General features: G+C 36.4%; 1 protein-coding gene across 1 annotated transcript in view; it reads right to left on the bottom strand.

The window, feature by feature from the left end:
- Positions 1 to 16,501, bottom strand: part of ZNHIT6 (zinc finger HIT-type containing 6) — a 59,865-nt gene extending 43,364 nt beyond the window's left edge. The window contains exons 1-5 of the mRNA XM_047871496.1: positions 15,691 to 16,501; positions 14,491 to 14,556; positions 14,298 to 14,404; positions 14,128 to 14,213; positions 4,799 to 4,902 (exon numbers count right to left, since the gene is read on the bottom strand). Of these exons, the coding sequence (XP_047727452.1) occupies positions 4,799 to 4,902; positions 14,128 to 14,213; positions 14,298 to 14,404; positions 14,491 to 14,556; positions 15,691 to 16,352 (1,025 nt within the window). The 5' untranslated portion in view covers positions 16,353 to 16,501. The remainder of the gene's footprint in view (positions 1 to 4,798; positions 4,903 to 14,127; positions 14,214 to 14,297; positions 14,405 to 14,490; positions 14,557 to 15,690) is intronic.
- Positions 16,502 to 16,609: the final 108 nt, after the last annotated feature.

The raw sequence follows: 16,609 nt of genomic DNA, 5'->3' as shown, positions 1-16,609 counted from the left end.
ATCACACAATTTTGCATATGAGACTTAGGAGATTCATACTGGTCAAATACTGGTCAAATACTCCTACCATAAAGGATACCTGGGTTTGCAATGAACCTATGCTTCTAAGGTACCTATTACACTTGCTATATAACCTACTGATAGTTCGACAGAGGTAACTCAGGCACAATTATGGAGTATTAGTCACACTTCACATGAGGGTATTTAGGTTTTTTAAGCTTTGTATTTTGAAATAATTTCAGACTTCACAGAAAAGTTACAAAAACACCACAAAGAATTCTTCACTCTGTTCAGAAATTAACATTGGAATGTTTAATTTTAAACAAGTTCCATTTGAGTTTTTTATTAAACTGTAACTCAAGCTGCTTAAATAAGCAAATGGGCAATTTAATACTTTAGGAGTTATAATAGTCCTCTTAGTATACAGGACTGAAATCTCATGTGACCAGTAACAAAGTCCCCAAATATTTGAAATTTGAAGATTTTTTTCCTTAACTCCTTAGCCAGCAAAACCTGCCTGAGCCAGTTCACAATCATTTACCCATTGTAATGTAAATATTTGCATGTTTCACTGTAGACATAGTATTGTTTATGTAATACTGCCCCAGACCTCCTAGAAGTGAATATAGTAAATTTACCATATCCCCAAGGGTTTCAGGTAAGAGAAGCAGTGCTAGGTACTACTTTAGTTATCACTTCATTTAATCCATTCAATGCAGTAAATTCAAGCTTGCCCAAGGTCACCTACTGTGTACTAAATGGTAGTGGCAATGTTCAAATTTAGGTTTCTCGGAGTCAAAGCATTAATCACTTCTGAAAGTTGAAAAAGAGTATTGAAAATGAGTCTCTTAAAAACAGACTACTGGGGCATGGAAAGTGAAAATAAATCCTTTGAAAAGATGTAGTATCCCCTCCTTCCAGCAAGTCAAATTTTACACTTGAACTCAGATATCACTCTGAAACGTGTAGTCAAATGTTTCGTATCTCAGTAGCAATTAAATAAAAGGAAATTTTGGGGCGCCTGGGTGGCTCAGTCGGTTAAGCGTCTGACTTCAGCTCAGGTCATATCTCGCGGTCTGTGAGTTCAAGCCCCGCGTTGGGCTCTGTGCTGACAGCTCAGAGCCTGGAGCCTGTTTCAGATTCTGTGTCTCCCTCTCTCTCTCTGACTCTCCCCCATTCATGCTCTGTCTCTCTCTGTCTCAAAAATAAATAAACGTTAAAAAAAATTTTTTTTTAAATAAAAGGAAATTTTAAAAAATGTCATTTGAATCAACTTAGCAACATTTTTTTAAGAGATAACTCAGTGATAGCAAGATGTTTAAATAGGTATTCTCATATATCACAAATGGAACTGAAAGCTGGTTTAGTCCCAGTTTAGTATTACTAGTCACATTTTCAGATGAGAAACTAAGACAAAAAAGTTAGGTGGTTTAGCTTAATATCACATAGCTAAGAGAAGACTAATCATAAATAGGAACCTAGGTAGCTCAGGTCCAATTTGTGCTCTTAACCACTCCATTTTCCTATCTCTATACTATACAGAATTTTTACAACTATTTAAAATGAATCAAGATGACTGTAAGACCAAATTAAAGGATAAACAGACTGGTGAAAATATTCCCTATGAGGGTAAGATGAGCTATAAAAAGGCACATCTTAAAAGAGAAAATTCAAGAGCTCAGTCTTTCCAATAATCAGACATGCAAGAAAAATTTACATTCAGTTAAAGTGCAAGTATAACTACTATAGGCATTCTCATATACTTTCTGATGAAGATACAAAGCAGTACTTTTTTGGGGAGGGTAATTTGAAGTCTCTCTCAAAAATTTTATTTTTTAATGTTTATTTTTGAGAGAAGAGTGCACACGCAAGTAGGAAAGGGGTAGAAAGAGAGGGAAACAGAGGATCCGATGTGGGCTCTGTGCTGACAGCAGAGAGCCCAATGTGGGGCTTGAACTCACAATCCATGAAATCATAACTGGAGCCAATGTCAGACCCTTACCGGCTAGCCCCAGGCACCCCTCTCAAAATTTTAAATGCATGCAGTCTTTGATCCAGCAATTCTACTTCTAGGGATTGATTGCAAAGAAAAAGTCATGTAAGCACACAAAGCAATTTCTTCAAGGAAGAATTGTTTAATGTAATGTTTATTATGGCATTTCTAATAATTAAAAACCAGAAATAAGCTAAATGTTCATGAATATGGTAATAATTAAATAAATATGGTAGTCATAACTAGAATACACTACTTAGAAATATGGCAGATTTGCATTAACAAATGCAGCTGCAGAAAAAAGTATCCTTTTATTCATAAAAATATTAATAATTTTGAACTTGAAAAGAGCCATGTAACTTTGCATACTCTTTGTATTTAATGTTGTATTTTATTAATGGAAAAAGAAGAAAACATGATTAGAAGAAACACGAAATGTTATCAGTGGTCATATCCACATAGTAGAATTTATAGGTGCTATTTTTCCATTACACTTTTTTTTATGATGATGTATTAGTTTTACAATTGCTACATACACTCATTTCTTCCTACACTCCAGTTAGTGGCTAGGTAAATTAATACACTAAAGGTCACAACTTTACACAATAGCTACCATCAGCTCCACTTTACATGTGTGAAAACAGCAAAGAAATTGAATCTAAAGGGGAACCCTCTTGTACTGTTAGTGGGAAGACAAACTGGTGCAGTCACTCTAGAAAACAGCGTGGGGGGGGCTCCTCAAAAAATTAAAAATAGAATTACCCTACCACCTAGCAATAGCACTAATAGGAATTTATCCAAAGGATATAGGAGTGCTGATTCGTAGAGGCACATGTACCCCAATGTTTACAGCAATGCTATCAACAATAGCCAAACTATGGAAAGAGCCCAAATGTCTATCAACTGATGAATGGATAAAGGTGTGGTGTGATTCCACACTCAATGAAATACTACTCTGCGATGAAAAAGAATGAAATCTTGCCATTTACAACAACATAGATGGGACTGGAGGGTATTATGCTAAGTGAAATAAATCACTCAGAAAAAGACAGGTATCATATGTTGTCACTCATATGTGGAATTTGAGAAACTTAACAGAAGACCATAGAGGAAGGGAAGGAAAAAATAAGAGAGAGGGAGGCAAACCATAAGAGACTCTTAAATACAGAGAACAAACTGAGGGTTGATAGGGTGTGAGGGGTTGGGGAAGCAGGGAAAACAGGTGATGGGCACTGAGGAGGGCACTTGTTGGGATAAGCACTGGGTGTTGTAGTAAGTGATGAACCACGAGAATCTACTCCTGAAGCCAAGACTATTCTGTATATACTGTATGTTAGCTAACTTGACAGTAAATCATTTAAAAAAATTTTTTAATAATATTAAAAAAATAATAAAGCCTGTTATGAAGTATGTTGCTAATGTCCTCCTGGGAAAACACTAAAAAATTTGAGGAAAACCAACCCCAGACAATTGCAAATTCACCAGCAAAAGGCATTAATGCAGAAAGAGTCCAATTTGCCACTTCACAGATCTGAGGTGTAACAAAATAACTGAGTATAAATTTGGGTTCTAAATCCAAGAGACATACTGAATGTTTATTTTTGGAAGGGAAAAAAAAAAAAAAACCCTCTAACATACATTCTTGTATCTATAGAGACCCCCAAATTTTACAATTGAGGGTACATGCTTTTTAGTGCTGAGAACTAAGCTCTCATAACAATCAGTCTGAATGGTTTCCTTCATAACACAGGAATATATTTTATATTTGAGAAGACATAAACCAGTTACCTTAAATTTCAAACAAATTATGTCAATTTCTAAATATGTCAGCTTGAAAATGCACAGTGGAATCATCTCATATTTGATAAATGCAAAACATTACTTTATTTCTGGAAAGCTACCCAGGAAAAAGCAAAATTACTTTTTATAAATATTCCTCTTGAAACATAAAAAAATAAATGGCTAACACCATCTCCTAATATTTTTTTGAAAAGGTGGAAATTCTATTAGAGTAATGATAATTCTGATGGTTTTGCCTTTTCAATTTATGAAGTGGTAAAACTGGAAGGGAACCTTAGGGTTTACCTAGTACAACCCCCACATCATGCAGATGCGGCCCAGAGAATTTAACTGCAAGTTACTAAGTTGCAGTTACTAAGTTACTAAGAGGCTAAGGAAGGAGGAACTCACTCAGGAATTTTTTTACTCTAAATCCAGAAGGTGGACATTTGAAAAGTATTATCTAATAATTTAGTGGGCTACTTGTAATATTTTGGGATCCTGTTCCCCTCTGTACTAATGGGACCTTTCAGACCTAACACTCTCAGAAAGCAGCACGTTAATCTCTATTGTATCATCTATACTTCAGATTTACTACAGAGTAAGTTTTCCAAGCCTCTCTCTTCTTCAGCATTGGCTTTCAAGTGAAATTGTATTTCCCTAAGTAGAAAGGATTATAAATGCCAAACTGCTTGGGTCAAAATTGTGCAGGGTCCTGCTTTGATTCATCATTTTGCCCCTGAAACCTCTGAAATACTTCCATGGTATCTTAGGTCTCAGATACACACATGCACACACATACACACAAACTGTAAGCCCAAATTTTTATTATTCACATGACATAAAATTAGTTAAAATTTCTAAATGCTTATTTTCAATTTGTGCGATCATCTTGCCACAGACCAGTAACAAAAAGCTCACAGACTACACTTTGGGCAGCAATGCTCTATATCAAACCAAACCTTCAAAGATGTTCCTGATCAAATTAGAATACCCAATATACTAAGAATGAAGTTAGAAACTTACTTCTTATCAAAAAATGTTGAATTTTCTTTCCTCTTTGTGAATCCGTTGGGTAGAAGCTTTAAATTAATACCTTGTTTTCTAGCACGATTTTTCATAAAATACATCTGACAACCAAAAATAAATAAATGGAAAAAATAATTTTAAAATGCCTTAAATTTCAACAGTGAATAAAACAGTGTTCAAAATATAATAATTAACATTTATTGAGTACTTATGTTTCACAAACTGTGCTGAACATTAGTATCTCATTTAATCCTCACAATACTTTGAGACTGGTACCTACTACTACCCTCAATTTAGGAAGGAAAGTTAATGAGATGCCAACATTATACACCTATTTCTGAGAGTGAGAGCCTGTAATAAAACCCAGATATAGCTAATTCTGGAGGCTGTCTTGTTAATCATATGCTCTGTAAGCCAAAAGAAGGATTTAATGAGATGTTTAAAAACACAGGTCATTTGGTAATTCATAGGGGCTACTTGTACAGTTCCTTTTCTTTCACTGAACTTTTTTCTGGATGTTTATTTATTTTTAGAAAAAGAACGCATGCACACTTGCACAAGTGGGGGAGGGGCAGAGAGAGAGAAAGAATCCCAAGCAGGCTCCAAGCTCAACACAGAGCCTGTTGCAGGGCTTGATCTCACGATTGCAAGATCACGACCTGAGCCAATATCAAGAGTCAGATGCTTAACCAACTGAGTTACCCATGTACCCCTTTCTGAGGTTTGATACCATACTTGGCTGTATACAACTATACAGGTAGTTCACTCAAGGGAGGAACCAAGGCATTGCCTACTTACAAGGCTTAACTTAATGTAGCTACTATTGTAGGCTATACAAAATGGGACATGTGAATATTCTGGCTCTGACATGTTTTACTCCACTACCCATCTGGGTTGGCTGAGCAGAACTAGGCAGTACCAGAAAGTAGTGAAGGAAGTAATATCATCAAGTTTTCTTCCCTGAACACTCAAATGGCAAAGTATAAGTGCAAGTTTTCGGTTTTGCAATGCTAAGAGTTAGAGAATTAAATCATAAGCCAAGGGAAAGGAAGAGTCAGCTATCACTTGTTAAAAAGAGAAATAATTTAAGAAATTACATGCAATTTTATAACTTATAGGGCTTTGGTTTCAGTAATGGTGATGATTATAAGGACCAACTCTCCCACTGAAAACATCTAAGAATATCAGAGAATGGGGGAAAGACACATATGTAATAAAATACATTTCAAAATCACCTTAAAAAACACTGGAGAGCTAACAAGAAAACAAGAAAATACACACCAATATTTAACGAGAAGTGAAAACCAGGACAGGTAAGCAAAGCAGTAATAAGAAATGGGCTGAAAATTCTCCAGATTTTTTTTTTTTTTTGGCAAATTTTGCAAATTCTGGCAAATACAGGCTTTTCCTTTCAACAGCTTTCTCAGTAAGAGAGTAGGAGTTATGACTCTAATCTTTTAGGAACCCCTCATGAAATGAGGCTGAGTCACAGAATATGCCTAATTAATATTCAGGTAAGGGTGAACCAGCAATAAACCCTACCCCCAGAGCATGCTAGCAAATTTATATCAGAATGACTGGAACAGTGGAGGGTGCAGGGGGTGAGGAAAAACAATTCATCAGAAGCTGTGGTCATGGGCCAGTTCTTGCTCAGGTCTGAAATGATTTGCTTTGCTTGTGTGGTCAAGGGAATCTTAAACTTTCAACTTGATTTAGGATAGGCCCAGATTTGCAATATTCCCAGGTACCTGGCAGAATAAAAGGCCTGTGTCCTACTCTTGAAAAAAGTTCTCACAAATCATTTAAGAAAAAAAAGTAGCACTCAATAAAAAATAAGCAAGCATAAGGAATACAAGAAAACAAAGGTTAGCGAGCAGGGACCAAAAGAGAAAAAAAGAGGTAGCTGAGAATTCTCCATGTATTCAGACACTAAAAGAATCATACACAGATTGTAGAACAGTTATGCAAAATTAAAAAAAAAAAAAAGAACAGCTTGAAAATACTTGCAGTGAAGAGAAACTATAAAAACTGACTCAGCAAATTTTTATAAGAACTAACTAAAACTACACTACAGAGAAAAAAAAGACAAAAAATCAAGTAAGTTAAAGGATAGGTAGGAAGAAGATTTAACTTACATTTATGATAGTTTTAGAAGACAGAAGGAATAAGAAATGGGCTGAAAATTTCCCAGAACTGATCAAAGATACAACACAGATTCAAGAAATCTAACAATTCTCAAATAAGATGAAGAAAAAGAAAACATGCATGTTCATATTATAGTACAAATACCAGAAAACATAAAAAAATGCAGCCAGAGTAAAATAGATTTCAAAGGCAATTAAAAACAACAGATGACTTTGCAACAATAACAATGGAAGCCCTAAGACAGTGGAACAATAATTCTAAACCCAGAATTCTATAGAGAAAAATCATTTTAGAGTGAAGAATGGGAAATAAATAAAAATTCAAAAAATCTACAAAGTAACCCAAGTGGTGGTAACCAGCAAACCCTCTCTAAAGGATATTCTAAAGGATGTACCTGAGGCAGAAAAAAAGTGATCTCTAAGGGTCTAAGGTGATGACAGAAGGAATAAAGGGTCTAAGATGATGACAGAAGGAATAAAGAGCAAAGAAAGTGGGAAATATAAAGATAAGCCCAAATAAACACTGGCTGAATAAAACAGTAACTACTGTATGGAGATTTTTTTAAAAAGTCAATTTAAAGAATTGAAAACAGGAAGAAAAGTCAGTATAGGGTTAAATGGAATTTAAGTTAACTGCTGATAAACTTATATCTGCCTGCTACTTATCTTTATAAATACATTTTGTTGGAATGTAGCCCCCACCCATTTGTTTAAATATTGTTTATGACTGCTTTCTTGCTACACAATGGCAGAGCTGAGTAGTTGTGACAGAAACCATATTGGCCTGGAAGAAATATTTACTATTTGACCCTTTAGAGAAAAAGTTTGCCAACTCCTGTTTTAAGGTCTTTTGCATTGTCTAGGCATTTGGTTCAGGTACTGCTTAACTTCAGATATTGGCAAATTAAGCATGCATATTGTAATGTATAGCTTAACCAACGAAAGGATAGAAAAAGGGTATATATCTAAACTGATATATAAACATATCCAAACTGATAAATTTATCTAAACTGATAAAAGAGAAAAATTCAAATGATAAAAAAAAAAAAAAAAAAATCAGCCCAAAAGACAAGAAAAAGAAAAAAAAAAACTGGGACAAATAGCAAAACTAAGGTGACACAAAGTCAAATATACAGGTAATTTTATTAAAATGTAAATGAGGTTAATGATTCAGTTAAAAGTTACAGATTGTCAGATGGGAGAAAAACTGGAAACCAACTATATCCAGAACATAAGGACACAGAAAGGCCTTAAGTAAGGAAAAAAAATAGCCCCCACAAAAACCAACCAAAGAACTGATACAGCTTTGTAAATGTTAGTCAAAGTACAAAAAAAGCTAGAGACAGAGAGGGTTACCTCATAATGCCAAAGGTTAAATACACCAAGAAGTATTTCGTGAGGTATGCATTTAATAATTTAGCCTTAAAACACACAAAGCAAAACAAACTGAACCACAAGGGAAACTCACAGATCTGTTTGATTTTATCTACTGAGAAATGTTAACATACTTCTCTTTAAAAATTATAGACGTCGGGGCGCCTGGGTGGCGCAGTCGGTTAAGCGTCCGACTTCAGCCAGGTCACGATCTCGCGGTCTGTGAGTTCGAGCCCCGTGTCGGGCTCTGGGCTGATGGCCCGGAGCCTGGAGCCTGTTTCCGACTCTGTGTCTCCCTCTCTCTCTGCCCCTCCCCCGTTCATGCTCTGTCTCTCTCTGTCCCAAAAATAAATAAACGTTGAAAAAAAAAAAAAAAACTAAAAATTATAGACGAAACAGACAGAAAAAAGTAACATTATAAACAATTTGAACATAATTAATAAATCTGACCTAAAAAGTATATATAGAGTACTATATTCAGCAATTGCAGAATTTTTTTTTAACGTTTATTTATTTTGAGAGAGAGAGAGGGCATGCACACGCACATGCATATGTAATGCAAGCAGGGGAAGGAAGGAGAGGGAGAGACAATCCCAAGCAGGCTCGACACTCAGCACGGGAGTCCAACACAGGGCTTGATTCCATGACCTGGGTATCATGACCTGAGCCTAAGTCAGGAGCTGGATACTCAATTGACTCAGCCATCCAGGTGCCCCGGAATATATTTTTTTCAAGCAGAGAACATTAAAACTTTGACCATATGCTGGGCCATAAACACAAGTCCTGATGGATTTGATTTGATATGATTTCCTAAATGTTATATTTATTTTTGAGAGAGAGGGAGAGAGAGAGAGAGAGAGAGACAGAGGGCAAGCAGGGAACAGGGAGAGAGAGGGGGAGACGTAAAATCTGAAGCAGGCTCCAGGCTCTGAGCTGTCAGAACAGAGCCCGAGATGGGGCTCAAGCTCACGAACCATGAGATCATGACCTGAGCTGAAGTTGGACGCTCAACCTATTGAGCCACCCAGGTGCCCCATGTCCTGATGCATTTTAAAGGAATGAACTTAAAAGAGTATGTTCTCTGATCATAATGCAATTAAGCTAACATAAAAAAGATATAACAAAAGTTAAGAGGACACATTAACAAAATAGAAAAAAAACATGTAATAGCAACTGATCTAGGAAAAAAAAGACATAAATAACCATGCTACAAAAGAAATTACTATAACTCCTATAGACATGTAAAGGAGAAGGTTTATGAAGAACCTTATGCCAATAAATTTGAAAATTTAGGTCAAATGAACAAATTCTTAGAAAAATGTAATCTATTAATACTAACTCAAGAAGACGTAGAAAACCTACACACGGTCCCACAAATAGTAAAGAATATACCTCAGTGGCCCAAACTCTAAGCCCATACTGGCTCCTTAATAAATTTTACCAAACTCCCAAGGAAGAAGTAATTACAATATTAGAGAATGCATCCAAGAATAAAATGGGAACATTTCCAAATAATTTCCTGAAACTAGAATCATACTGATACAGAAACTTGAGAATACCAAAATGGAAAATGAGAGGTCAATCTCACTAATGCACAGAAACACAAAATGAATGCATGGATAAGGTATATGTACATGTATAATACAAATGAATTCTGCAAAGTATAAAAAGCTTGATATGATAATGACACACCATGCAAGTTTAGCTTAAAATAGAAAGTCAATTAAAATATTATTCGTATTATCAGAAAATTATAGATTAAAAGAACACAAATGAAATAATCAAATACAGAAAAAGTATTTGATAAAATATAACTACCATTCATGATAAAATCTGATAACAAACTAGGACTAGAATTTCCATAATCTAGTCATCAAATTATTTCCAGAAAAAATTTAAGAGCAAACGTCATGGTGCAATTGTGGACGTTTCCCCTCTATGATCAGGAGTTGCAAAACAGTATGTACAGAAGAGGTAACATAGCGGGCCTGAGACGGTTATCTTTAGGCTAGTGTGTGGGAATTTGAATGACTGGTAAATGGTTCCCTAAACTAACATAAAACTTTTCCTAAAATACTAAGTATGGTTCACTGTGCCTGAATTGTCTGTAAAACAATATGGTTTGATTTCCTTTTCTTCTGGGAGTCTGGAATTTGGCACTTGCTAGGCAGAGGGTGCTTATGTGACCAGCCCCCATAAAAACCTTGGGCAGTGAATCTCTGATGAGCTTGCCTAGTAGATACTACTTCACATGTGTTATCACAACTCATTGACAAAGGGATTAACTGCATACTGTGTGGACTTGGGGCTTAAAACATAAATATCTACTACCAACATTAGTACTTGACACTGAATGGGAAGTCCTAACATAAGGCAGTAAGGCAAGAGAAAGAGAAGAATAAGGACAGAAAGATAAAAAGAAATTGTGATGAAATGTTTAATAAATGTATTAACTTCACAAATGTATATAATTGAAAAATCTCAAGGTGTCTACTGATAAGGCACTGGGATAAATTTTAGTGCTATAAAACATAGATTATAATAACACAAAATAAATAACAACAAAAATCTCATTCTTAAATACCAGCAAAGAGATAAAAGAACAAAAAAAGAAAATGCTATTTAAAAAAGCATGAAAAAATAAAGTGCCTAGGAATAAATCTAACAAAAAATGTGTAAGATCTCCACTGAGAAAATTAGAGAGACATTAAAGCTATTAAGTAAATGCAGATACAACACAGTGAAGGATTTCAAGATTTAATACTGTAAAGAAGTCCAATTACCCAAGTTACTCTATAAAATAAATGCAACCCCTATCAAAATTCCCAGGAGAATTTAGGGGACTGTAGAGTCAACAGGCTGATTCTTCACATTTTTATAGAATTACTAACAGCCATACCCATACTAAAGTATAGCCATACTCTAAAAAATGAACAAAGTCATAGGAAATACTCTATGAGATAATTAGTTGCAGCAAAAGACTACAATTAAGAGGGGTGCCTGGGTGGCCCAGTCGGTTAAGCCTCCGACTCCTGATTTCAGATCGGGTCACGATCTCACGGTTTGTGAGATCGAGCCCCATGTTGGGCCCTGTGCTAACAGCGAGGAGCCTGCTTGGGGTTCTCTCTCCTGCTTTCTCTCTGCCCTTCCCCTGCTTGCTCTTGCCATCTTTCTCTCTCTCTCTCTCTCTCAAAATAAATAAACATTAAAAAAAAAAAAACACCTACAAATAAAGGAGTGTAGTATTGGTGTATATAGATAAGTAGACCAACAGAATAGAATAGATAGGTCAGAAACTGCCGCAAGCATGTATGGATGTGTGATATATGACAAAGGAGGTCCTACAGAGCAGTAGGGAAAGGATGAATTTTTCAATAAATGGTGCTAAGAAAGTGGATTATCATATGGAAAATTAAATGGGATCTCCACATGATACACAAAAATTAATTTCAGGTAGTTTACAGTCATAAATGCAAGATGCAATGCTTTACATAAAGCTTTTAGAAAATAATTATGGAAGAAGAGATTCATAAATTCAAAGTATAAAAGAGTTTCTTTATAAACACATAAAACTACTAACAATAAAGGAAATGTACAATAAATTTGACTATATTAAAAAATGAAGACCATCTATTCATCAAAGACACTACAGAGAGTGAAAATAAGCCTGGGAATGGAAGAAAGTATTTATAACATATACAACCACCAACAGGCATCCAAGAAATACAAGGAATCTCTACAAACCAGTAAGAAAAAGAAAGTTGACCAATAAAAAGATGAGCAAGAGACTTGAACAGGAATTCCACATGAGGAAATCCGAATGGCCAATAAAATATTTGAAAGATGCTCAATCTCATAAGGAATCAGACAACTGCAAGTGAAAAACCCCAGTAAAATTACATAGCCATCAAATTTACAAAAATTTTAAAACCCTGACCATATCAAGTATTGGAGAGGATGTGACAACAGGTATGTACACCATTGGGAGTCCAAACTGGTATAACCACTTTGGAAAATGTTTTGGTTACATCCAGTAAAACTGAAGATGTGCACACCCCACAATAAAACAATTTCACTCCCAGGCGTAAACCCTAGAAAAAACAGGTGTGCACATAACCCAAAATTCATTAACAAAAGTGTTCACAGTTTTAAGGGTTTTTTTGTTGTTGTTGTTATTACAGAAAACCCAGAGTCCATGAACAATAGAATGGATAAATAAATTGTAATATGGTCATAAACTAGAAAACTATTCAGAAGAAAAAAATGGATCAGGGAATGGCACAAGGGAGTGGCAGGGCATTTTTGAAGTTGATAATGTTCTAATTCTAGACCTGGGTGGTAGTTAATGGATGTCCACTTTATGATTATACATTGAACAGTGTATTCTTATTTTATCCTTTTTTTATATGTATGCAAGATTTCACGATAAAAACAAAAAATTTAAAGAGTAATTTATTTTTTAAGAAGAATTTTATGTTCTGTTTTTTAAAGTTCACTTATTTTGAGAGAATGTGTGCACACGCGCACACAAGCAGGGATGGACCAGAGAGAGGGAGAGAATCCCAAGCAGGCTCAACACTGCCTGTTAGGAGCCCGACATGGAGCTCAAACTCACCAACCATGAGATCATGACCTGAGCAGAAACCAAGAGTCAGACACTTAACTGACCAAGCCACCCAGGTGCTCCTAAGCAGAATTTTAATTACCCTTAATTACTCTTGAGAAAAAATGCTGATGAATGATAATTTTCCTTTCACATATGTGAAATGTCAAGTCTGTATCAGGACAGTAATACCAATAAAATCAGGTGTTTTAAAAGCAATAAAATTCTGCAACTCCAGTGCCAAAATGGCCTTTGAAAAAGGAACATAATTCCATGACATGATTCAATAACACTATTAAAGAATTTCTAGAATGGCAGTTGCAATGTATTTCAAACATGTAAACTTTAATTCTGCATACTGCTGAAGGAATGAAAAAGGGATAAAAGGGTATGAAAATTAATTATATTAAAACAAGTCCTGTTAGTTTTTCCTTCAAAATTAGAATCTAGTCACTTCCCCATAATTTAACAGTATTATGCAAGCCACCATCATTTCTCATCTCAACCACAGTGATAACTTTGTAACTGGACTCCCTGCTTTCAATCTTCCACTTCTGCCCACTAATGCTCATTTTTCAGACAGCAGCATGAATGCTCTTTGAAAAAGCAAATGTGCTCAAAACACTGCCATGGCTTCTATTTTCACTTAGACTGTATTAGGAGCCCTTACCAGTTTCTCTAACCTCATATTCAATATTCTCCCCCTCACTCAACTATGTTTCAGTCACCCTGTCCCCATTTTAATCATCAAATGTACCAACCTCCCCCGCTAAGCCAGTCTTTACTTACGCTTTTATCACTACCTGGATAGTCTTCCTCCAAAGGTTCACGTGGCTGCCTCTTTCTCATTATTCAGATCACTGCTTAAATGTCATCTCTTGAGAAGCTTCTCCTGACTCCTATATTGAAAATACTTTCACAATCTCCTCCCAACAAACACCATTTTCATTTTCTTTAATTTCCTGTGCTTTATGTTCCACAGGTACTTAACTCTATCTGAAATTATAGCTGTGCCTCTCCTCATCTGTCTCTCCCCACACTACAAGCTCCATGAGGGGAAGAACTTTGTTCTGGTCACAGATGTATCACTAGTAACTGCAATAGCTCTGGATCACAGTAGTCACTTAATACATTTATTAGGTTTAAAAATGAATCTAGCTGAGTAAAAGGAATTGTAACTGTAAGGGATGAAAAGAAATACTTACATGTTTATTACTTATTGGTCTTTTTAAGAAAGCATCTCTAGAAATGTAGTCTGCTGTTCTTGCCACATCTTCCAAAAATCGATAATCTAAAAATTTCAAAATAGAAAAATAAACAAATGACATACGCAATGGCCAGGAATCACCAATCTGCTATGCATAAGATGACTTACCACTAAGCAGATTCATTTCAGTAAACTGTTGTATGGAAACATATGCAGTTTTATCTCGAACTCCATTACATGTCAGTTCTGCTTTGTGTTTCTTTACACAGGGCAAACTGAAGAGACAAAGAGGAGGTACTTTTATACTCTGAGGTAAGAAGGGTATAGAGAGAGGTAGTAAGGTAGGAAATTACATATATACCTGCAGGAATATCGCATACAACGTGGACATTTGTACTTTGCTTCTTCTGTACCACAAGTTTCACACCTACAAAAGCCCACGAGAAACTTAGTATTAATTCTACTTATTTACCCATAAACATTAAATGGTGAGTTACTCATCACAACCAATTTACAGACATGTAGTCAGTGAATAAAGTATATGCCAGTAACCGATAAAATACTTGATAGCTGTCTAACATCCTTAGAAAATTCTCCTCTAAGAAACGGTCTCCAAATAACATTTACAATGTTGTCAGTACTACGTAATTCAAGAAGACGTATTAAATTAAAAAAAAAAAAATCATCTCACTTTTGACTTCTTTTTTCTACTGCAATCAGAGAATGGTATCATTCACTAACGTTTTAACTTGTAATTCCTGGCAAACTGCTAACAATTGTATGTGCACGCATTAATGAGAAGTCCAATCCATGAATTTAGATACTTAAAGGCACACACACCAGAAAAAGAATGTAAGACCCAGTCAAATTTACAAAATGTCAGCTGCATCTTTTCTTCTCAACTCCACAGCCAACTTAGAATGAGGATTAAAATAACCTAGAAATACTATTAACCATCATCTATCTTTAATTGCTCTTCCAGGATCTTGGGATACTGAAAACCAAACTACAGTTATTTTTATTTGGCCCACTGTGTTCTAACAGTTAACGGTCCCAATTTTATTTCCTATGCTGTCACATGATCACACACTGTAAGGAAATTAAATCAAAAGCAGTAAATATTCATAGAACCCATAAATTAGACAACTGAGTGACTTCAAGTGCATTTTTATCCAATTTTAACTTCTCCACTTTTTCATTGTTAGTTTTATTGGACTTTTCCTTATCTCTATCTCTTTAAGAATAATAGTGTGTCAAGAGCGTATTAAGTCAAACCAGAATCTGGCCCAAGGATTTTCTGGTCCCCAGAATTTTCACTTCCTAACTTGGCCACACTGTCCACTGGACACTAACGGCCTGAAGTATTTTCACTGTATTTGTTGTCATCTGACAAAACCCTGCCTTCCCAGTTCCCCCTTCCCTCCACCACCAACAGGCAGGCTCCAGGGACCAAAATTTGCATTTATTTTTCATTATTCTACATCTGGCTGCTAGATTTCCTTCAATCTAGACAACGGAGGACTCTACAGCATTTCCCCCGATGACTTTCTCCCTGTCCTACCTGGACATGGCCAGTTTCCGCTTGAAGCCCACTGGGGGATTTATGTGAGGTTCTTCTTTCATCTTTGTATCATCCATCACTTCTTCTTTTGGAAAATACTTCTCTTCTTTTACACACATTTCATCCATCATTTCCTCCTTTTTTACGTTCTGACCAACAAACACCTCCTCTTTTATCTCCATGGTAGCTTTCTTCTCTTCCTTCACATCTAGCCAGTCCATTACCTCTTCCTTCACCTTCACTTTCTCTTCCTTTACATCTGTTTCGTTCACCTTCTCTTCTTTTACCACAAAACTACTATTCATCTCTTGCTTCACTTCCAAAGTGCCTGGTTTCTCCTCTTTCACCTTAGGTCCATCCTCTACCTCCTGCTTTACCCATCGGCCATCGAGCATCCCTTCTTCCATTTCTGACCAGTCCGTAACTTCTTGCTTCACAACCGTTAGGTCCACTCGCATTTCCGCTACCCTTTGCCCAGTTCCTTCTCTATCCTCTGTCTTCCCCATTCCTGTCAATCCGCTCCCCGCCTCTACACGGCCGGCCTCGGTCTCGGCTGTGCCCCCGACTCTCTCCCTACCGGACTTGAGCCGTAGCCGCGACCCCTCCGCTCCACTCTGCAGACCTCCTCCCAACGTCTCTTCATTTTCAACAGCAATATTCATCAGCTCACGACCCTTGGCCTTTGCGGCCACTCTGTCCTTCAATGAGGCTTGTCCACGCCAAAAGGAATGAATTGAGAGCCGGAACACCGAAAACCACCCACGTGTGAGCCCGAAAGCCGCTAGCAGCAAACGCCGGCCTGGCGCTTCCGTCCGAATCGTCGTAAAGCAACGCTTCCGTGCCTCTCCACTTCACGACTCTTAGAGCCCTTTACGGCTCTGCGGCGGTTGGGCCAAGAGCCTCAGAGAGAATCCGAGTG

The sequence above is a fragment of the Prionailurus viverrinus genome, chromosome C1 (genome assembly GCF_022837055.1).
Source record: "Prionailurus viverrinus isolate Anna chromosome C1, UM_Priviv_1.0, whole genome shotgun sequence".
NCBI classification, from domain to species: domain Eukaryota; kingdom Metazoa; phylum Chordata; class Mammalia; order Carnivora; family Felidae; genus Prionailurus; species Prionailurus viverrinus.
The sequence above is the reverse complement of the archived record's forward strand: the minus strand, read 5'-3'. Positions and strand labels throughout refer to the sequence as shown.